Raw genomic sequence first — 22,490 nt, 5'->3', positions numbered from 1 at the left:
ATTCAGGAAGCCTTTAACACTTACACATTTGTTAGAGCATCCACTCACAGTGACAAACTGCCACTGCACCTCTGACATCCAGGCAGCTCTTCACTTTATAAACCACCCCATCCACACTTCTCACCATCGGATTTTTAAGGCGACATAGCAGCACTATCCACTAAGAGATGCAGAAGCAAACATGCTGGTAGCAGTAGGAAAGCACTGTTCTTTGAGCAATGGGGAAGCAAGCAAGCTGCTTTCAGAGAGTTTTGGTGCTGTAACAGTGGAAGGTATTTTCTTCTGTGTATTTTCTTTAAATCAGGGCTCTGTCATCTTGTGGGTCTCAAGTGTTCAGCACACATGGCCTTAGAGGAAGGCTCTGCCCTCTTAGCCTCCTCCAGGGGAAGATCCTGACCTTAGGACACTGTCCACACGTGTGCTGCTGGAGCACAACAGGTTAGCTCCACATGGACTTTCAGCTCTCTTTTATTTTTCCCTTCTCTAACAAAAATGCTTTGAGGGCAAGGTAGATGTTAGAGAGTTACAGTGCTAAGATCTCTCGGGCTCTGCAGCGTGACTCGACTCTGCCTGGTCCCCTCACAGTGTTGCAGGTGATGGGTCACGTTTTATTGATATCCTTACCTTGATTTACAGAGTCTGAGAACATGTCTGGAGGTGTTGACTTCGGGGTTACTGTACTAAACAGTCTCATTCAGGTATGTGAAGGGAAGACAGACTGCTCTGGAGGAGAGCCACAGAGTCTGTGAAATGTATTTAGCTCGGTGAAAGATGTAGTCTATTTTCATGGAGTATTGAATGTAGCTGTGATTAATGGGGCACATATACACTGATAAACAATATTAATTTGTTTTAAGCCAGGTCTGAAAAGATTTCAACCACTTGCTTCCCTGCAGCTATGAAAGTTATTTCCTGCTGTCTGTAGTACCTCAAGGGCTAAACCAGCCCTGAAAGGAAGGAAATATTTCCTTTTCTCCATCGGCAGCACCAGTCTATGAAGGCTGTTATATTGGTATTTCATTTATCATCAGCAAATGATGTGGATTATTATTATTTATCCTTACCACCTACCCCCTGAACTGAACTACCACAGAATTGCCACCACACATTCACTCTCTCCCACATCAACGCAGCTTCTTTCATCTTCCTTACAACTCTTCCATCAAGCAGGCTGTCCACAACATCTTCACCAGTTTCTGCAGTCAGTTCCTTTAGCAGCACGGATGAACGAGCCCATCTTCACGACCAGAAGCCAGCAACCTACCTGCAATTTCTTGTGGTGACTGAAAACTCCCAACTCCTTCCAGATTCTCAGGGATGGAGCCGCCTCCTTCAAGCACCCTCACCAGCTCCCGCAGCCTTTCACACTCCTCCTGGAGCTGCTGCTGCTCTTCCTTGCGCTGTTGCTTGGCCAGGCTTGCTGGGTTCATGCTGAAATGAAGCACCTTGGTTCTGCTGGGGTCGTAGTCACCCTGCATGGCAGAAACAACAGAAGCAGATCCAGTAACCGATCCAGCTCCCAAATCCACCCGAACTCTGCTGCTCTTTGTGCAAATACAAGAAAGGTTACAGCAGAAGAAGGGACACTGAGGGAGTGATAATGTTTTATTCCAACAGTTAAAGTCAGCCAAACCCAGTATCGCTTCTCCTTCTCCTGCTACTCTCTTTCCAAACCAAAAAGCCCACAAGACACCCCCACCTGACAGAGCCTGCTCCCCAGCTGACCCCTCCATGCTTAAATGTAAACTCCAGAAATGAACTTTTATAGCTGCATTTTAAATCTCTTGGTATCAGGAGGTTATAATGAACACACAGATACACCCTTCAACTATAGCAGGACACCCAGTACCAGCTTAATTTATCACTTGTAGGAGCCAGCAGCATCCATATGACTCCAATGGTGGAGTCGTCCCAAGCAAGGGAACACATCTTGCATTTGATACGTTCCCCTCAGAGGTGAGCTGTATTTATAGCACTTTAAATAGTCAGTCAAGTCCTAAGATAGCAAATTAATATTCTTTCAAAGTGAGAGGAAAACACTGATGTTACATTTGTGATTTCAGAGAGATCATTTCCATATAAACTAGGGGAAGGCTCACGACCATAAAAGTAGTAAAGCATGTGCTAATGCGGGCTTCCAGGGCACTCTGCCCAGCTGAAGCCCCATAGCACCGCCTGTGTACAAAGGCATTTCGTATGGTAATATTTTTCCTTCAATTAAATCTTGGGACCTAAAGTGATTTTGTAAACATTAATTAACCCTCAAGAGCAGCATGAGGTTGGTATTATCCCAGTTTTATAATTTCATTTTCATTAAAGACATGGTAGGACTTTATGTGGGGGTTTTTTAATGCAAACTGGAGCAGAGCCTGAGCAACTTTATCCTGAATTGCTGGTCACTGCTGGTAGGAGACCCCAGATGATCCCATTCCCAAACATCTTCTATTGAACACACTCCATCCATATGCTGTAAAGCACCTCTGCCCACAGCAGGGAGTCAACTGCTACAGCTTGCCACCCCAGAGCCTGGCAGCAGACCCAGAACTGATTCAAAAATGAGTCAGTCAGACAGATTCATGGACAAGAGCTCCATCACTGGACCCTGCCAGGGGAAGGCAAGGGTGCAGCCTCCAGCTGCTGGGACAGTGCTGGGGAGCATGGCCAGGTTTGTGGGCTCTCCTAGAAGAGCATCTTCAATCACTGCAAGCCAAAGATGCGTTTCTGGGTTGGATGGACCACGGGTAGGGACCAACTGGGCACTTTCAATGTTCACACATGATTCTTGCTATATCTCAGAGCTGTTCCAGTGCTCTCTTGTGGGAACTACCCTGAAACTCCCTTTTTAAAACCTCACTTTCTAGATGTCAGCTGGGCAGCAGGCAGCAGCTGGAAGAGGTGTGCTTGCCCACGGAAACACAGGTGCCCAGAAGCAGTGCTGAGGTCTGGGTCCAGCATCACAGCCTACAATGCGCAGGGGTTGGGATGCTGACAGTTCCCCTGTAGTGCCCAAGGCTGGCTCCCCCTCTGCCAGCAGACAGCTGGCTCCCCCAGCCATGCTGGGCAGATGGGCCCCGCTGCGAAGGAGAAGCTGCCAAAGCTGAGCCTGACAGGATGCCGATGGTTAGGCAGGCAAAGGGGAAGTGCAATTTAGAGCTTTAGAACAGAAGATGTGAACTCCAAAAGCACTTTTGGTCAAGTGCATGGGGTCCATGTGTTGGTGAATACAAGGTTAACGCCTTCTTGAAACTACTATCAAACATATCCTTTGAAACTGAACAGCTGGAAACCTTAGATTCCAGTGTGACAGGCACAGAAAGCATCAGTGTACCTGGGAGCAAACAGATGCTCTCACTGCTGTGTTTCCCAGACCAAAAAATAAAGGAGGTAGGTTTGTTCCTATCTGCCCTTTGAGCAACTAATCTGATGCTCTTCATGAGAAACCAGTTTACCCACACCTGTCCACCCAGGTGGAAGACAGGGTCATTATTTCACAGTGTAAATCCAAGGTAAAAACAAAGGGAGATCAGATCTGTATCTGTACGTCCCAGGCAGAGATGGGGTGGGAGGAACCCCTTATCACAGGAACCTCCAAAGGGCTGCTCTGACCCAAGGAGCTCACTTCAGGGATCAGGGAAACTTAAGGCATGGAAACCTTGGGTACCCTGCCTAGCTGTGTGCGTTCACTGCAGTCAGAGCTCATGGACTTCACAGATTCAGCCACATACTGGGCAGGTGATGAATGCTCAGGAGACCTATGGGAGCATCTGGGAGGGCAGCTCCACCCAGCAGCCCCACAGCAACTGGGCTTCGTGACTCCATCTCAACAGAGAGGTCGGGACAAACAGCCTGGACCTGACAGGCCAGTAGGAACAAGAGAAGAAATAATCCCACTGACAGCCTTGGCCAGGAGAAACTTAGGAGAGAACTGAAGGACTGAGACATGATGCAGCAGCTGGGAAATGCTGACCAGAGGGAGCACATGGAGGCAGCTGTAACACCAACTTATTAGATATACTCTCCCCAGTAAGACACTGGCATTTACAAACCTGCTTCTGCACCCAGCTATCCAACCTCTCGTGCTATTTGCACTTCAGGACTCTTCCAGGCAGGTCAGGGCATGCCTCACTCTCCTGTTTGCCTTTCAAGGGAACAGCCTCAACCCCAAAGTTTGCAATTGGGTTTATGCTGGCTGGCAAAAGGATGCTCTAAAAATCAGAGCCACGCAGACTGCTTCTCCGTGCACAGACCACTTCTCCCTGCGCAGCCCGGTACCATGGCACTTCTGACACGCCATGAAGGGCAGCTCTGGCCTCATCCCCCTCGCTGGCTGCAGCACCAAGGTCAGGCAGAGATCACACTTCCTTGGCCTGGCTGCCATCACCACGTTGGCTCGAGCATGTAGCACAGAGATCACCTGTGCTTTCACACCGTGCCATCGCTGCAGACGCTCGCGCAGAGGCACGAGAGAGCAGAAGGATCCCAGTGTAGAGGAAAGCTATGCAAACTGGAGAGCCATGCTACCTTCCTGCCAGGACTGCTTTAACCCATGCAGCACCAGTCTGGTTTACTTTGCAGTTTATTTACATCTCTCTGGCCATTCTCTAAAGCCCTGCCATGAAGCTGCAGTGCTTTGGTTCTTGCTCTTTCAGCCCATTTATCCTCTCCTTTTATAACATCCTCCTCCTTGAAAAGCCATGCTCTAAAACTCAGCCCTAGGACTCAGCCTTATTTTCAGGGCTCCTGAGACACACTGAGACAGGTGAAGCTCTTAAAAACCCCATCATGATCTGAAGGCTGTGGTAGAATCCATCTCATTGAACATTTCTGGGAGATCACTAATGTATTTGCTATGCTACTCATGCTTTTGGGCCAGGGGCAGTAGCTTTCTCTCTATTATACACAATGCACATCGAACCAGCATATTTCTCCCTACAGCTAAAATATTAGTGCTGCCAGTTTAGATTATAGTAATGCCCACAGAAACCAAGTGAGACAGGGATCCCAGCGTGCAAATCCCCAAAGAATCACATAGAGGGACCTCTGGAGATCATCTAGTCCAACCCCTGCTAAAGCAGCATCACCTAAAGCACAATCCTAAAGGATTGTGTCCAGGCAGGTTGTGGATATCTCCAAAAAAGGAGACTCCTCAGCCCCTCTGGGAAACCTGAACCTACCACCTAAAGCCCAAAAACCAGACAACAAAGCCTGAAGATGTGTTATGCAAGGGGTGCAGAGATATGGAGAGATGCAGTTTGAGGCTCCTTAGCAGCACTGTGCCAGAAATGAAAAGAAAACATGTCTTCAGAGATGTCCCTCCTCACCAACGGACCGTACAGTTGCACCAAGCAGTGTTGCTCAAGTCTCTGAGAAGCTTACTGACATCCTATGGACATTCAAATAAATACAGGATGCTTTCCATAGAAATGTTGTAGCCCTGAGCCAGTTTCTAATGAAAGGGCTGGGTCTGATGTGTATATACCAGACAGCCAAGAAGGTACCACAGCTTCAGTCGTTTGGAGTGCTCTTCCAAATTTCTGGAGGTTGGGAGTGACTTAGGTTGGCTACAGGAAGAATCATGGCTTGAAACTGCTGAGTATAACAGACAAGAAAACCCCATTAAAATCTCACTGGCATGGAAGGAAATGAAACCCTACTGCTAGTAAGAAACCAGTATGATAACCTCCTCCTAGAATCCCTTTAGCTCTGGAAAACGTCAGTTGCTGGGTTCTCTGTCAACTGCTCTTCCCCCACAATACATAAGTCTTACTGATCAGAAGTATGTCCTTTCAATTCTGCGACAGAAGCCTGGAAAATGGGGTTTTGGGCACTGGGAGAAGACCTAATCCAGATTTGTCCACTTAGAAAATAGTTTCTGACCTAGAGCCACTGATGAGGAAGACCAAGCATTGGCATTTGAAGGGTGTGGTACAGAAATGCTGGCCATGCTCTTCAAACAGGAGCTGTGACTCCCAGAACAACTGCCAAGGAGCAGCCCCAGATGCTGCTTCTGTGCTGATCCAACACGTGCAAGGAGGTATTGCTTAAGAGGAGTTAAAAAGCATCGTACAACAAATGGTATGCATGAGAAGTGTGCTTCAGGTTTCAAAACCTGGCCTGGATATGAGAATCCACCAAATCCACATAAGCACATGGTGCCTTTATATGGAAATAGGAGACATGTGGGGGATGTGAACCATGTATGGCCTACAGACAGACCCTTTGTTGGAAAGCCACCCTGGTTCATTCAGCAGGTAACTTGGATAGCTCGTTTTGCTTATCAGCACGTCATGGCCAGTGTCTCAGAGAATGAAGGTGATACAGTACTGCTCGTTTCTCAGCAGCAGCCCCTCTTTACCCCTCTTTTTCCCAACATTTCAAAAACCTGAAATTGTAGAGATGCTGAAGAGTAAATAACTTGAACTAGAGAACTGCTGGCGTTCATTGATTCTTCTTTCAAGAAATAACATTGAGCCAGTAATTCAGATTTGTCAGAAAAATGTACACAGAGCTTCAATTTAGGAGGAAGCAATAAATACCTTGATTGATTGCAACCAAGTCTAGTTGACACTTAGTAGTACAGTGAATTATTCATTCCTGGAAAGCAGGATGCTAACTAGCTGATCTTGTGCTTAAGGCAGCAAAACCATGTCTGTGCTCTCTCAGAAGGGCACAGGACATTTTACAGAGGCAATTTGTTGATTCCATATGTTAAAATGTTCTAAAATTTGCGAAACAGTGTTGTTTTGATGCATTATCCTCAGCCTTCAGACACACACCGCAGGGTAAGCACAAGGGAAAGCCTCTCACAGACCACTGAGAAGAACCATCCCACCACTTCTGTCCCGATCACTACGTCAAACAGCCACAGCAGATGCAACACACAAATATTGTCTTAACACAATATGTTCTAAGCACACACTGGGCTGTGGCAGAACTAGTGAGACTCTGGCTGGCAATAAACCTCCTGACAGAAGACTAGGGAAAAAGAGAATTTGTAACAGGGCCAATTTGCCATCGAGAACAGAGGTGCAAGCTCAAGTCTGATGCTGTTGCCTCCCTTCCTACTTCCACTTCCCAGCCTGAAAAAAACCCACCCTAAGGAGCTAATTGTGCTGATGCTGTGTGTCATTTTAAAAAACGATATTATCGGCAAACAGCCGGTCTGTTGGTCTACATGTTGAAATTACAGCTCAGAAGCTTCCTAAGTAATCTCCCCATTAGGGAAGAATCAGTCAAGTGACGGCGCAGTGAATGAAGACAGGATTGCTTTAATCTCTGCAAAACAGAAACTTTTCCTTTAGAAGAGGAGTTGTTTAGAAGAACAATGAAAGCTGCTGGTGACAGCACCTTGAAAAGGGATGAACTTATTCTGGCATCTCTCCTCCTGGTTGTTTGAAAACCGCACGGTCCCAATTCAGGGATGTCTTTCTCCAGAAGCTACAAAAGCTTTCCTCCCTACTCGACTCACTTTCACAAGCCCATAGGTAAGAATAAAGTACTTAAAACCATGTGGACTACTTTACACTTGACGAAACATTCAGCATTTAACAACTCCATTTAAGATCTATTCATCTACCGCAGGTATTTCTAATCAGAAGGTAGAACCGGTAGCAAAGGGAATAGTCCCAACTGTTGTGAATACGTTTATCTAACATCACTAATGAAATTAAAGAAGTTCACACGTCCCAAGGAGGCAATGACTGTCAGGATACAAAGTCAGCAAGCACTGTCAAGGATTTTCAACCGATTTCACATCCTCATAAGCTCCTCCTGTTTAATGTGTTTGAAAGCAAAGTTGTCAAAACCCAGAGAGAAGGCTGACACGCACTTAAGTGCTTTATTTTTTTTTCCTAGTCTCAATGTCTATCAACCTTAAAAGATTGTGATTTCCGAGCAGCACAATAAATTCTGGCAGAGCATATGGACAGCTGAGCTTAATCGCTGCTCGCTTGCAACGCAACAGATTGTGCTTGCCCCTGCTGAGAAAAGGCTGACGATTGGAAGCTCTTCAAGGAAAGGACCGTTTCTTCTTTGTGCGATGCTCGCACACAGCGAGCGCCACCCAAACGCAACCGATACACACTGCTGCTTTTTTAGCTAAGGGATTTGTTTCCATGCTGACTTCTGAAGAGAAAAATCTCCCAAGGTTTCCAGACTGGGATGCGTTATTCAACACCAGGGAAGTTAAATAGAAGCAATCTAAGGAGCTTAGTAGATTGTATCAGCTTTAAAAAAAAAAAAAAAAAGGGTCAGTAGATACCTTGGTAGAACATCTGAAATAAAGAGCCCATCTATCCACAGGAGACAGATGGGAAAGTTTCCTAACTACAGATATAAAACAAAGCATCAACTGGAGGGGTGGTAGAACGGAAGCATTTGAAAAGCATCCAACTGGCTAGGGAACGCTTCCATTTGCTACCTCTTGTAGGCAAAAAAAGTAGCTTCAACTGTGAATACTAACACACGGCAGGTAATTGGGTATATGCATGTGGTGAATGTCTGAAATTGAAATTTTTGAACTCTCAAGCAGAAGATGCCACTTGTTCACTGGAAGCAAGGCCTGGACTAAAACAAAAGTGAATCCTCCAAAGATAGAGAGATGTGAGACAGACTCACTGCTTAGGAGGCTGATCAGAAGCTGATGGATGATTTAGACTAATTAGATGGGAAAAAAACAGGGGCCTGGAGTTCCAGCAAGAAAGGTGATGCTGAAAAGAGGGATTCTTCAAGACAGAAGTGGTCCTAGGAAGAAGAGGGTCTGCAAAGATGATGATTATGATCCTGGCTGGAGGAAAGATGGAGAAAAGTGGAGGAAGACCCTAGAGAACAGACACACACACAAGGATGAAGACCAGGAGATGCCCAGGCACCTTGGCCTGTAAGGACTGTGCCTGGAGCCCACCAGCAGACAGGACCTTCTGCTCAACCTTCCCGCAGCAGCAGCCATCTCCCCTCAGGGAAGGGACACTGACCCCAAGGCACAGCAGTGCCCAGGTGGGGGTGTGAGCAAACGGTGGTGAGAAAGAACAAAGGAGGGTGAAATGTCTGATATCGCTGGTTCTAAAATAAAACCAGCTCTACCACAGGATGCTGATTACTCTGTCCCACCCATGACTGCTGCCTGTCTTTGTTTTATGATGAAGTGCTCCCCAAAGCCCTCTGGCCAGACTTGTGCTCTGTAACTCTCCAGCTACAGAACTCCTGTAAAATCCATCCACCTTTCTGACGTGTGCACTGCCAGAAGAGCTGATGCTGCTTCCAGGGACCCACAAGCTTATTCCTGGGATTCAGTGACTGCTCCTGACCGCAGATCCTTTACACAGATGAAGCCGCAGCAGAAACGCACTCTGTTTGCAGGGGCTTCATGTTTCTGGAATGACAGGTTTGCTTTTCCAAAAACATGTGGCATTTGTGAGTAAACACAGCCCCACACGCACACACGGGCTCTGCACACAGCTAATAAATACCCTGTTGCTTCTCCTGAATTATGAAAGCAGAGAAGTCACAAATCATTACAAGTCATCTCAGAACGCATTTATCTTCAGCTTACAGTTAATGGCATAGCATTTACGTCAAGAATTGTCTGCTGTTAGTTCCGCATCAATACCCGTTGGAAATTTTACTCAAAGATGGAGAACAAAACAACAGCGGGAAGGTAATACTGGAATTTATCACCTGAAAGGCACACGCGAGGTTCCCAACAGCTACAGCTCTTGATTCAGTAGCTTATTAACTGGCTGGCCAGGTGAGCACCTTCTCCTGGTCTGCCTTTATTTTATTTTAACAGCTTTTTTTTTAATAAAAAACCCTAAACCCATGATTACTCAACTCTCCTACAGGATGCAGCAGGCATTTCTGCACCCAGTACAAGGCAGCCTCAGAAAGCTTAATCCTACCTCAGGAAATGCCATTTTAATGGAAATTCTGTTTCTTGGTTTTGTTCTTTTTGTTTCTTTGCTCAGGCTTGTTAAAGTGATTAGAGTAAAACCCAAAGTAAACTGCATCCCAACAAATTCCCTCTGTACCCAGAGCACAAAGCCAGCATGCTCACCAGCCCCGGCTCCCTCTGTCACAGAAGATAACTACACCAAGGGATCTTTAAAGCCCTTGGAACAGGAGTTGTATTAACAAAAATGGATTGCAAAGACGAGACAAAGCAAGCTGACAAATAGGCAACAGCAACCACCTGCTCCGCGTAGCTTTGCCAGAATGCATGCACTTGAAATCAGGAACAGTTGGGGAAGGGATACGCAGAAGGTGCCAGATGTTGGGCAAAGGCTTACTTGTCCCCACCAGGCCTTGTGCCGGTTTCCTACCTTCTTTCCCACATTTCCCTCCACCATCTTTGTGTGCACACCTGCATTACAACCTGGCAGGGGAAATTTGCTTGGGCAACCTTTTCATCCTTCTCTTAGCCAGATATTAGCCCAACTCCTGCTGCTAATTCCCCCAAGCAGAATAACCTGTCTCCCTGCCCCAGCGATGTGACCTTTTGTCCATGCACCTTGCTTCAGGTTACCCTTCTTCTACACCCTCCTCAACACCCATGTCAGTCATTGCCAGAACAGCAAAGGTGAAGACAGAATCACGGACTGGTTTGGGTTGAAAGGGTCCTTAGAGATCATCTTGTTCCAAGCTCCCTGCTATGGGCAAGGACACCTCCCACCAGCCCAGGTTGCCCAAAGCCCCATCCAATCTGGCCTTGAACACTGCCAGGGATAAGGCATCCACAACTTCCCTGGGCAACCTGTGCCAGGGCCTCACCAATAATAACCTGGGTTAGTCCAAGCTATGCCTCTTCATCCCCAGTACCTCCTCTCTAGTTCCCACCAGCACAACAGATGTCTGATCCTCACATGCAATGACACAAGTAATCCCATGTTGCCATACCCACTCCATCAGTAATGCCACCTCCAACACTTACACCAGCTGCTGCTCCCACAGAGACTTCTCCAGGGCTTTTTCTTCCCCTTCCTGAGCTGATCTGCCACACTACATGTACTCATTGATATTCTTCCCTATGGCCCTCTTTTACCACAGCATCTACAGCAAATTAGCAACGAGACAGAGAGTCGGCTGGAGCTAGGAGGTATCGCAGACAAAAAAAGCTCTAATCACCATAATCACACTGCTCTAACACCAGACCATATCTTTTGGTACAACATGGAACACATTTTGGGTACTGCTGCAATAAGAGTAATAGAATAAAATGTCTCACCAGTGGTGCTGAGGCCCTTCAGGCACACTTTGGAAAAGGGGATATTTCTCTATACCCACTTTCAAATGCATTATCCCCTGGAGGATGCAGGACTATAATTTGCATCGAGTGAGGCATTCAAATGAGGTCTGGGATGCAAACAAACGTGACAAGAAGGTTAAGAGTCAGGACAGCAAGACATGGGATGGCACTGAGTCGGGATATTCCAGAAGAAAAAATGCATTCAAATGTTCACTGTCCTTTTCAATTGCTGCTCTTCCTTTTACCGAAATGGAAGAAAATCACAGTCTGCTCCAGGAGGGTTTGTTGCCACCCAGAGATTTGAATTCCAGGGTTTCGACACTAGGTTTTTCAAGTCAAGGATTCCTGCCTTTCCAGCAAACAAAGTCCATTAAAAGTTGCTATTATTTACACTCCGGTAGCTCACAGAGGAGACCAGTGATGGTTCAAAAAACTCTGATAAAGTCACTGAAAATAAAAAGCATATAGGTTGTGAAAACAGCCCCGGAGAGCTTAGAGTTGGAGTTATAAGAATTCTTTTTCAGAGATAAGATTTAACTTTGTGGTGAGAAATGCTGGCTCTCACTGATCAGAGTTTCAAAAAAACCCCATTTTATCAACTTTCCCATATAAATGAAGTCACCTTGGGTTAAGAATACGATTAAGAAGTCTCAGACCAAACCTGGCTTTGCAAGAGAAGCACACAAAGTTTAATAAAAAAAATAATTAACTACTACTCCATTTCCTTATTCCGCATGAACATGCACCTACAGGTACAGCACAAATAAACCAGAGAGAAGATACCTAATGTGAGGTTTTCTGTAGTGTTTACTCCAATTCAGATGTTCAGCCACTCAAAGCTTTCCATCCCCAAAATGCTCTATAAATCTTTACTTTGCTGTGATGCTGTGTTTCCCTGTAAAGCCCTCCTTTGGAATGAATTCAGGTGGGGTCTCAAGGGGAGATTGCCAGAGGGAGGAAAGCAGCACAGGTCGGCTGGGCTAGCCTGGGACCCTCTGGATGCAAACAGGAGGGAAGAGTCAGGGGGAAGGACGACACCACAGGTCTCTTCTTCCAAACTTTATAAAAGAAAGCAAAACCACAATGTAGTTAAGATTTTTCTAGTCAATATATCTAATTAGCAAAGAGCAAAAACCTCTAGGGCTTTTGGGTTTCTTTTTTAGACCGTACCGTATATAAAAAGAAACACGAATAATTAAAAGTCATGTTAAAAGCCACTGCCTTCATGACCCAATGGCAGAAGCATCAAAGTTCAACTGAGCACATCCAAGCCTGAAAAGTAAATGACAAGAAGAGCTGTCACTTATTTGTATAGCCAACACACTGCATAGGCTGGCAGCTGAGGTCAAACACCACGGCATTGACAGCAGTGGTGAATCTTCCTATAGGCTTCAAGTACACCAGGACTTGTAACTTAATGGGTATAAAAGTACTATTACACATCCTTTCATGTATAACTGAGGTGGCAGGGTACAAAGAAACCCCAAAGAGCTCTGCTGCCTTTCAGTGAATGAATGTGCACCCTCAGTCTTGGCTGCAGCAGAGCCAAGCAGAAGATAAAAATGAGGAAAATGTGTCCCTGCTACATACCAAGGGGGAGAAGAGTTAGAGGAGAATTGGCAAGAGTTGTTCTTTTTGTCACAGTCACTTCTCAGTGACATGGTGTCTCTCTTGACGCAGCCAGCACTTGGGGAGAGAGCTCATCTTCCTCAACAACACCCTGAACGTCCAACCAGGTACCCAGAGGAAATGTCTCCAGTAATAGGCAATTTGGTAGAGGAAGAAGTGAAAGAACAAATAGGGAGCTTCTGATGTCTCAGAAAAACGCACTGAATGTACACACCTCTCTTAATTACCCACGTAGCTACCTGCATTATTCACCAGGAAGAGTCACTGCAATTTCGCTGAGGTATGTTGAATATGCAGAACTCTCTTCTGTTTGCTTTGCTCTTTCTCAAGTAAGAGACCTGAGTATCTAAAACATCCAACTATCGATTCAGAGGCTACATTCGCTCTCAGCTCCTCAGGGCAAATAGGCAAATGTTTGATTTTCCTTCCCTTTCCACCATTTGATCAGGTTACTTTCTTTATTTAAGGAAGTTGTAGGATCCCTGATGAAAAGAGCTCTTTGCCATTTTCTGGGAAAAGGGGAAAAGGTCTCCTCCAACTCCGTCCTCCTCCCTAGCAGGTTTCCTTACCCAGATCCTCAGGGAGCTGGATTCTGCTCCCTTGGTCCCCATGCAGAAAGGTGTCACTTTGTGTCCTTTTATTCCTTGAACATTAAAAGTGTCTACAGATTTGGGATTAACAAACATTAGAGAGGTCCCAGGCAGTGAGAACAGGGCTGTCACGGAGCAGCTTGCTGTGCATACAAAGAAACCCTTGACTAGAAGAGTCAGCAATGCAAGGAGAATTAAAAAGCACAGTTAAATAACCCTAAATCCTCATGCATATTTATAAACTACATCACATAAAAACTAAATCAATACCTCTCACTACTTACATATGGCCTGAGAAAGTCAGAGCTGGTAACTTGGTTTTGCTTTACCCATCATACTGATGACACCCGGAAAGTCTCCATATGGGAATAAATTCTTGGGCTGAGAAAGGGAATTCCAAGCTGTGACCTGTCCAGCTAAGATGGAGCAGAAGGGAGAGGAGGAGCTGCCATCCACACCGTGTAGATGGCACAAAGGATCCACCTGAGCCTTGTCTATGGAGAAAAGTTTCAGTTTAAACCCTTCTACTCCCATGAAAAAGAGAAAACCATTTCTGGACAAGGGCAGGCATCTCGATCTATGCTGCAGCTCTGTGGGTGACATAAGCTACATCCCCCAGCATTCACACCCCGTGTCCTCACGCAGGGCACTTGTATCAGCACAGGCGTCTGCTTAAACACACTTTTTTGGCTTCCACTGGGGGAAAATACATCTTGGTTGCTGGCAAAGCTTCAACTACTAATCATTTTCTTAAACACAATGTGACCCAATGGCAGGGGAAACATCTAGGAACATCACGCTGGGATCACCGGCCCATTAGCAAAATGACTCTACCAATATGCTAAACCTGCCTTCTATCCATCCATCTCCAACAACACATCATCTTTATTCAAGCTTAGACCGCTACAAGCTGGAGCCCAAACCCGTTTGAATCTACCTTGAAATACATTCAGCAGGCACACAACTGTTTGAACATCAGCGTGCGACTTAATGGTCTGAACTACAACTATCCTGTCTCCTGTTTGATTTTATTTCCCCAGTTTTGCTTGGCCATGCTAATGGACTGGAGAGGAACAAGCACATTTTGCAGAGGGATGCAAAGGGGCAACGATTTAAAATTTTACTGCCAAGTTTTCCCAGAATTACGACTGCCAGGTCGACCTATAAACTAATAAGACCCCACAAAACCTCACTCACACCACAGCACTTCCTGCTGTATAAAATTCAGGCGTTGACTTTTACCATCGCTTTCCTTGTTTGTCAACACAAACTGCAGTCCCTTTATGAATGAAAATTATGAATGAGGAGAAATTCTAGTTTTCTAGTGTTTCTCAGCAGGAAACCAGCTCTCCAGCTTTCATGTAACACGCTGCTGAGCAGAGGACAGCTCAGCCTTGCACAACAGCTCTCACACCCTGCTCTTGCACTGCGGCGGTTACTTCTCTCCCATTAAGTTTTAATTAGGGAAGACACATGCCTAACTCAGGAACATAAGATGCAGTCAAGAAAGCTGCTTTTGGACTTTATTGAAGCAAACTCCAAAGACAGCCTTTCCCTAGCATGGATTTTCAGACAGCGCCTTTAAGCGCACAGTCACACCGACTTTCAGGGGTCGGATCACATTTGTTGATGAAGAATGTGTTTTAGACTTTTGCAGCAATTATCTGGTCATTTTTCATATTTCAGTTGCTTGTTTTTAATGCAGTTTTAATACCATACAATTACAGCTCCTTCAGCTGCCACCTTCAGTGGTACACAGGCTCTCCAAGCAAGCTGAAGGCATTTATTCAGAGTTGCTTTCACAGGCAGAACCCCCAAATGGTCTTTTATGCATCTGGGATGTACTGACAGAAGCCAGGGAGTTTCTGCCTGAAACTGATACTGAAGAGGAGACAAGCACACCTCAGAATTCATGTGCATGAACCAGAGGAAAATGTGGCCTCAAGAATAACGATAAGAATCTTACCTGCATAAATGTATACGTTTTTACCCTCCAGCAGGTCAACAGCAGGAGGAAAAAAAAAGAAGATCAAGAGAGGTAAGGGAAAAGCACATTTGATGTTAGTGATTTCAGAAAAAAATATTATTTTCTGTAATCACAGTGAAAGGAGTACAAATCTCTGCCATCGTCTTGCTTAACAGAGCTCTACAACGCTTAACATTGCACTTGAGAGGAAATACCCGTTTCCTTTATTTCAGCCCACTCACTCACTCCTCCTCTACTTTCTTCTCCAACTTCAAACCTTGGGTTGGATGAATTCACTCACTGGAGTTTGCAAATCGCTAATCACCCATTGGCAGTATTGATCTGCACGTTCTGCATTTACTGCGGTGGCGATGAGACAGCACTGCCTGGTGAATAGACCGAAAAAATGAGATTAACCTGCTGGCTTCATTACAGATCAAGTTATCTGCTGCCTCGGTCCCTATCCACGAAGCTTCCGGAACGCAGCAAACTGAATCTCCTTAACTCACAAGACAGGACTGATCCGTAACTCTGTTAGAGGAAATAATCAGGAAAAGCAAGTAACACAATTTCACGGAAAACAGGTCTTGTGGAATAGACTCCCAGAGATTTCGGGTCTAGTTAATTAAGATAACTGCGTTGACATAACAGAATAGGAATTCTGTTAAATATTTGCCTCAGTATCAAAGTCGTGTTTTCTTTTAAAAATCATAGAATCACAGGGTTGAAGAGACCTCAAGAGATCATTGGGTCCACCCCCCCTGCCAAAGCAGCTCCCCAGCTCATATTGCAAAGATAGGCATCCAGACGAGTCTTGAGTATCTCCAGAGAAGGAGACTCCACAACCTCCCTGGGCAGCCTGTCCCAGGGCTCTGTCACCCTCACTGTGTAAAAGTTCTTCCACATGTTGGTGTGGAACTTTCTATGCTCTAACTTGCAGCCATTGCCCCTTGTCCTGTCTCCACAGACCACTGAAAAGGGGCTGGCCATTTCCCCCTGCATCCCATACTTAAGATATTTAGAAACATTAATAGGGTTCCCCTTAGTCTTTCTCTAGGCTGAACAGTCCCAGCTCACTCAGCCTTTCCTCACAGGGGAGATGCTCCAGGCCCTTAATCATCTTCGTAGCCTCCTCCGGACTCTTTTCAGGACATCCCTGTCTTTTTTATACCAAGGAGCCCAGAACTGAACACAATATTCCAGGTGGGGCCTGACCAGGGCAGAGTAGAGGGCGAGGATCATCTCCTTTGACCTGCTGGCCACAATAGTGTGATGCAAAATCATACTACAGCAGTTTTTAGATCACCCAAAAGCTGATGACATTTTCCAGCTGCTTCCAATGAGGATCGCTCCTCTGGCCACTCATATGTAGCATGTATTCTCTACAATATGTAAAAAAATAACGAATCCTTACTAAAACAGGCAGATATCACAAAGGCAGAATGGCAGCCAACAACAAAGGGCACAAGGATAGCTTCAGAATCTGACTGTGCTGGGCACAAACATCCCCAGGGAATTCAAATGCATTGTGAGACATCCCAAAGTGCAGGATATAGTCACAGGTATACAACACAGCAGGTACCTTCTGGAAGACAATGTCTGCAAGGAAGGGGTTTGCCCATGGTTAATAACTAATGTTTACCTCTGATTTAATGCTGTGAGGACAGAGGGGTAAAAATAAACAGAGAGAATCTTTACGTAGCTATGAGTAGGACTAGAGAAACAATATTGTCCCTGAATGCAGCACTGATGAGACTGCTGCAGCGATAATGCAGCCAGGTTGGGTGTGGAAGCGCTAAAAGCATTGTTGAAAATTAAGGAAACTTGGGAGTAGATTTCCATGAATGATTCATGGTCTGAAAAATATATCTTACAGTGAGAAATGAATGGAAATAAACCGATTTCATTTACTACGGAGCAGGCTGAAGCAATTTCATCAGGGTCTTGGGTGGAAACCTGACGGTAGATAGTTCTTTAATCCAGCAAACAAAAGCATAGCGGGAACCCGGGAGCTCACGGTGAAGTCAGTGAACTGGAAATAATATATATTTTTAATAGGGATGGCTAACCAAGGAAACCAATACACTGTCTATTGCTCAGTATCTTTAAATCAATATTTGATATCTTATTAAAAACAAGCCGTGGAGCAACCACCAGTCACTGGGTAGAGATTTCTCTTAAAGCTGTATTTTGTGTTATACAGCAGGTCAGGCTAAATGGGTGTTCTTTTTGGGCATAAAACCTCTTAAATCAACTCATTCCACTTCCTGCAATTCAAAAAAAAAAAGTGTTATCCAATACTTTTATCCATTCTCTCTCATATCGTTAATTCCCACTCTTGCTTTCTAAGCCTCCAGACAATTCTGTAACTTCAGCATTTATTCCTCTCAGACGTAACGAGAACCTAGATGTTATCACTGACAGTTTAATCTTTTTCAAGAAGAGTTTTAATTTGTAGAGAAATTGTATTAGAATCAATGCCTCTAAATATAAAAATATACTTTCAGATCTGTGTTCATGTTAATATTTCAGGGAGGCAGAGCTGCTGCTCAAATCCTCAGGTGATGGAAAAGCAGAATGATGCTTAAGATACAGCCACTGAGACTGGGCTTCTTTCCCTCAAGGAAATGCCTTTCTCACAGTTGTAATGAAAATGTGAACTTGTGTGTGCTGATCCATCCAGATGTAACCCAGCTCATTAGAACATGACAAGGGTTATTTTGGTGACTGGAGTGCAAAAAATGTATCTGAGAATGGAAACAGGTTTGTGGCCTGCTGTCTTTCCTGGGCACCAAGCTTTAAATCAGGGAGTCTCCACCCTGACTTCAAGGAGAAATGTTAATTTAAGGATTATCCTTCTGGGAGGTGGTGAAGAGAGAAACAAAGATGGACTGAGATGTGAAAGCTCAAGAGAAGTCACAAAATACAGACGCATCCCTACAGACATCGTTCTTGGTCACAGGTATATACATTCTTTGTAAAATAACCATTCTGCACACATGTTCACCTCCATTAAAGACAGAGCTTTCACGAACTATTCCTCACATCCCCATGTAGCATCCTGCTGCCTGTGACTTGTCCATCTCCCACAGCTGCCCTCTGAAGGCAGCAACTGCCATCCAGTTTGGAGCACCTTGGAGACAACAAGGCACCTCGACTGAGAAGTGGGAGAGGAGCAAGAAAGCAAACAACTTGAAGCAGCAGATTATTTCTCTCCTTACACACGTGTCACAGTAACAACCACATGATTGTGGCTCTTCATGTCCATCACACAGAGGTTCAGACAGATGAATAGTTACATTTCTGCCCTCAGGAAATACCCAGAACATCCTGAGCTGGTACACTGAAGAAAGCAGGCTTCAGTAATCTGCTACAAACCGGTCTTTTGTAATAGATAAACCTGGTCCACTAATCTCAGACTACCTCCTGGCCAGTGCCAGTAATTCTAATCCACATTAAAAAAGCCCTAGAGGAGACCGTAACAGGGCTGCCTTTCTACATGGAACAGAAAAAATCCCAAACATCCCTAATTCCTCAATACATGCCAGCTTTCTCTGGATCAGTAATGAGCTTGTCCACGTTGAACTTGAGAACACTATTCAATTTTATGAATTCTGCCTGGATCCTTACCAACCGCACACTCTAATTTGTTTTCTGAATGCTATCTCAACTGTAAGAACTGATCAGTGCCTTCACTTCAGCTCTGCAGCCTGTATATTAAGTTAAACCACACAGAAATGTGTTTGCCTCTCTCAAAAGCTGTTAAACGAGATAGTCTCCTATTCAAAACGAAGCACTGCTAGGCAAAAAAAACCCCCATGAAATCAGGAGAACCACTCTGCTAGGTGAGATGGGCAGCAAATGTTGGGATACCAGGTCAGGCAGTCCATGTTAGCACCTTAGGAAAAGTGAGCAGCCCCAAGGGCTCAGCTTCTACATCTGCTGTGCCCAGGAAGGGCCAAAGCTGCTCAGGTCCAGGTACACTTACACGAACCTGACAGCACACCAGATCTGTTGGGTTTTGACCATCTATTAAACTTGTCCCAAGGAAATTTGCTACTGCAAAACTATTTTCTATCAAAACTGAACTGCTGTCCATCCACTGTGTTCTCCAGACCGACATCAGCAGGGGCTGCTACAGCCAAGGCCCTGAGCATCCCCTTTCAGGAGATCATCCATTTCAGGGGAAGTATCCATACATTCCACAGAAGTTGCTCACACTCTACCCACAACAGTGCTAGGATTTCTATCTCTGTATTGCCTGCCAGACCCATGCACAGTTGATAAAACTGACCAAATCCCCAAACCTTTTGGTATTACCAACCCCTCACGTTCCTCTCGCTGTTGCTGGGCTTTCTCTGCCACCTCATCAACATTTATGTGGCAGGTTTTACTTTCCCAGAAATAAGCTTACTTTACCAAATATATTTTAAAATCAGCGAACAAGAGCCCCAGGGTTTGTTGCTTATGACAGCCTTGTGCTTCTGTCATGGATGGGGGCTTTGCTCAGGTGCTACCACAGCATAGGGAGGATCAAAGCAACCAGCCACCCTTTGTCTTCAGGAGACTACTGACTTATTTCTGCATCCCTGCCAGAGGGTTGGAAGCAGGAAACCACTCTTACTGTGAGTAGATCACTGTGCTGCACTGTCAGCGCCTGCCTGGGCAGCTGCTGCTGGTTTAGATCATTCTCATCTGAAATAGTTACGTGAAAATAGAGAGTCTACAATGGGCACCCTCAATGAACAAGGTACTTGGAGGCAGAAGGTGCATTAAGCCCCAGATTTTTACATATTCCTCCCTACAAGTGAGCTCTCAAGTGCTCAGTCTCTAAGCTCTTGGGGAAGAGCAGTGGCTGATAAAACACAGGGATGCTGCAGAGCAACAGGGAAGTGCAGGCACGAGAAGCACGGCTGCCAGCGCTCACACTCTGAGAACAAATGGTACGTATTTTCAAACAAGCAAAATATTTTCCAGTTCTCCATCAGGAAACAGGAATGCACAGACAGACAGACAGACAGCTGACCCCAGGCTGCTTAGATCTGATCTGCGGTCTGGCTGCTGTGCCATGCTGCAAGGAACCTGCAGCCTTCGGCCTTAGCTGGTCTCTCTCAAACACATACTGGAATAGGCTGCCCAGAGGGAGTGTGGAGTCTCCACCTCTGGAGACATTCAAGCCCTGTCTGGATGCCGACCTGTGCGATATGTCCTAAGGAACCTGCTTTGGCAGAGGGGTTGGACTTGATGAGCTCTGGAGGTCCCTTCCAATCCCTACCATTCTGTGATCCTGTGATCCTCTGAGCAGCTGTGACAGGCATCCTGAAAATTGCAGCAGGAAAGGAGCTAGCACGAGGGAGAGAAGCTGGAACAAGAGGATGGAGATAGTTCCCGTGCAAAGCACAAGCGAAGAGAGCCGAGACGCCCCTCAGTGGGACCACGCTGTTATAGACGTCAGCAGATGAGCAAGAACACCAGTGTGAGGCAGGGAAAGAAAATCCAGGCGCGATTTAAACACCTCCATCCATTGTAGTCACATCTACCAGAACCACCTGAAATCTCCATTTATCACCTCCCTATTTTAAAACTAATCAATACCACTGCGGGACAGCAACTTTCCGTGCAAGTAGAAAACAAGATGGCCTAGAGCCCTTGGAAATTCTCCCTGTTTCCTACCAGCTTGATACCAACTCTGCCACTGGGTCTGCATCACACGCAGCTGGTGCTGTAACACAGCCTTAAACAATGCAGCAGTGGTGACTACTTTGCTTCCAGCAGCTCAACAAGCCTCGAGCCGTGAGTAGAGAAAGAGCCCCCTCTGCTTGCTTCTCAACAGCCGTGAAAAGCATGTGTACAGAGACTAAGTGTTTAATGAGAGGAAAGTACTCCTTACCCTAAGGAGTGTGTGGGGTCTAGGAGCTGTTAGATCCATTACAAACCTGTGTTTGTGATGGGAGAGGGGTTTTGAAGGGGAGAACAGCTACTTGAGAAGTGGAATTAGGTTCACTCTGCAGATACGCACAGCACTCCAGCTCTAACTGGGTTTAAACAATTCGTAGTGGCTGGATGGCTAAAAGCTTGAGAGAGGGACTGGGAGGGCACTGCACTCCGTGACTGCAGGCTACAAAGTGCTATCCAACTGTCTGTTTTTCAAACTGTTTGGTAAGAAAAGCGGGGAAGGAAGTTAAACAAAGGAGAGTCATCAAGCGAGGGATGGAAGGTGGCACAAGTTCAGCAGTGGGAGGAGAAGATGAGGAACAACCTCTGCGCCTCTGTGACTCCGCCAGTTTTTATTCAGATGTGGAATTCCTATGGCAGATGAGACCGTGGTTCAAGGGTCAGAGCCCATCTGAGTCTTGTCATGGAATCACAGAATGCTTTGGGTTGGAAGGGACCTCAAAGATCATCCAGTTCCAACCCCTTCCACTACATCAAGTCGCCCAAAACCTCACCCGACCCGGCCTTGAACACTGCCAGGGATGTCACTACAACAGCCTATACTGATGCCACTGCCAGAGGAGATGCTGCCACCAGGAATTAAATACCCTGGCAAGGTTTTGAGATAATCCTGTCCTTTCCTTCATTCGGCACTCCTGCTAGTAACAGACACATTAAAAGCAGCTGAGGAACCACGCACGCTTCTAAGACAAACCACAAGCCTTTGCATTAAGTTTTACTGACCTCATATGTAAATCAGCCTGTGAAGACTGGTAGCCCATTACGTGCTACTCAATCGCTACAGCAGGCATCCATCCCACGCCTTTCACAGCGACCTGTAGCCCGAAACAGGTTCACAAACAGCTCAGAGAGACGCCTGCTGTAGATTTCACTTAACTCCTTATCTATCTGCTTTAAACAAATTAAATGACTGTGTCATTAAAATGCTTGAAGTAAGCCTTTGATCATAAACTTCTCATCATTTTACAGTTACTGAATCTGATCCCTAATGAATCTTATTCTGCCATATTTCTCTGTCTCCTGCTACCAGCCTCGCTCCCCATTAGTCCCAGCTCCTCCGTCCTAATGCGGCCTGCTTGGTATGCCAGACCACTGCTTCCTTACAGACCTC

At 45.7% G+C, this 22,490-nt stretch overlaps 1 protein-coding gene across 1 annotated transcript in view; it reads right to left on the bottom strand.

Annotated features, from left to right (window-relative positions):
* The window catches only part of MAD1L1 (mitotic arrest deficient 1 like 1), a 377,764-nt gene that overhangs the window by 124,982 nt on the left and 230,292 nt on the right, over positions 1-22,490 (bottom strand). Inside the window, exon 16 of the mRNA XM_084271156.1 lies at positions 1,265-1,472. Within this exon, the coding sequence (XP_084127282.1) occupies positions 1,265-1,472 (208 nt within the window). The remainder of the gene's footprint in view (positions 1-1,264; positions 1,473-22,490) is intronic.

This window comes from Gallinula chloropus, assembly GCF_964237585.1.
Source record: "Gallinula chloropus genome assembly, chromosome: 15".
NCBI classification, from domain to species: domain Eukaryota; kingdom Metazoa; phylum Chordata; class Aves; order Gruiformes; family Rallidae; genus Gallinula; species Gallinula chloropus.
This window is presented reverse-complemented; position numbering and strand designations above follow the sequence as displayed.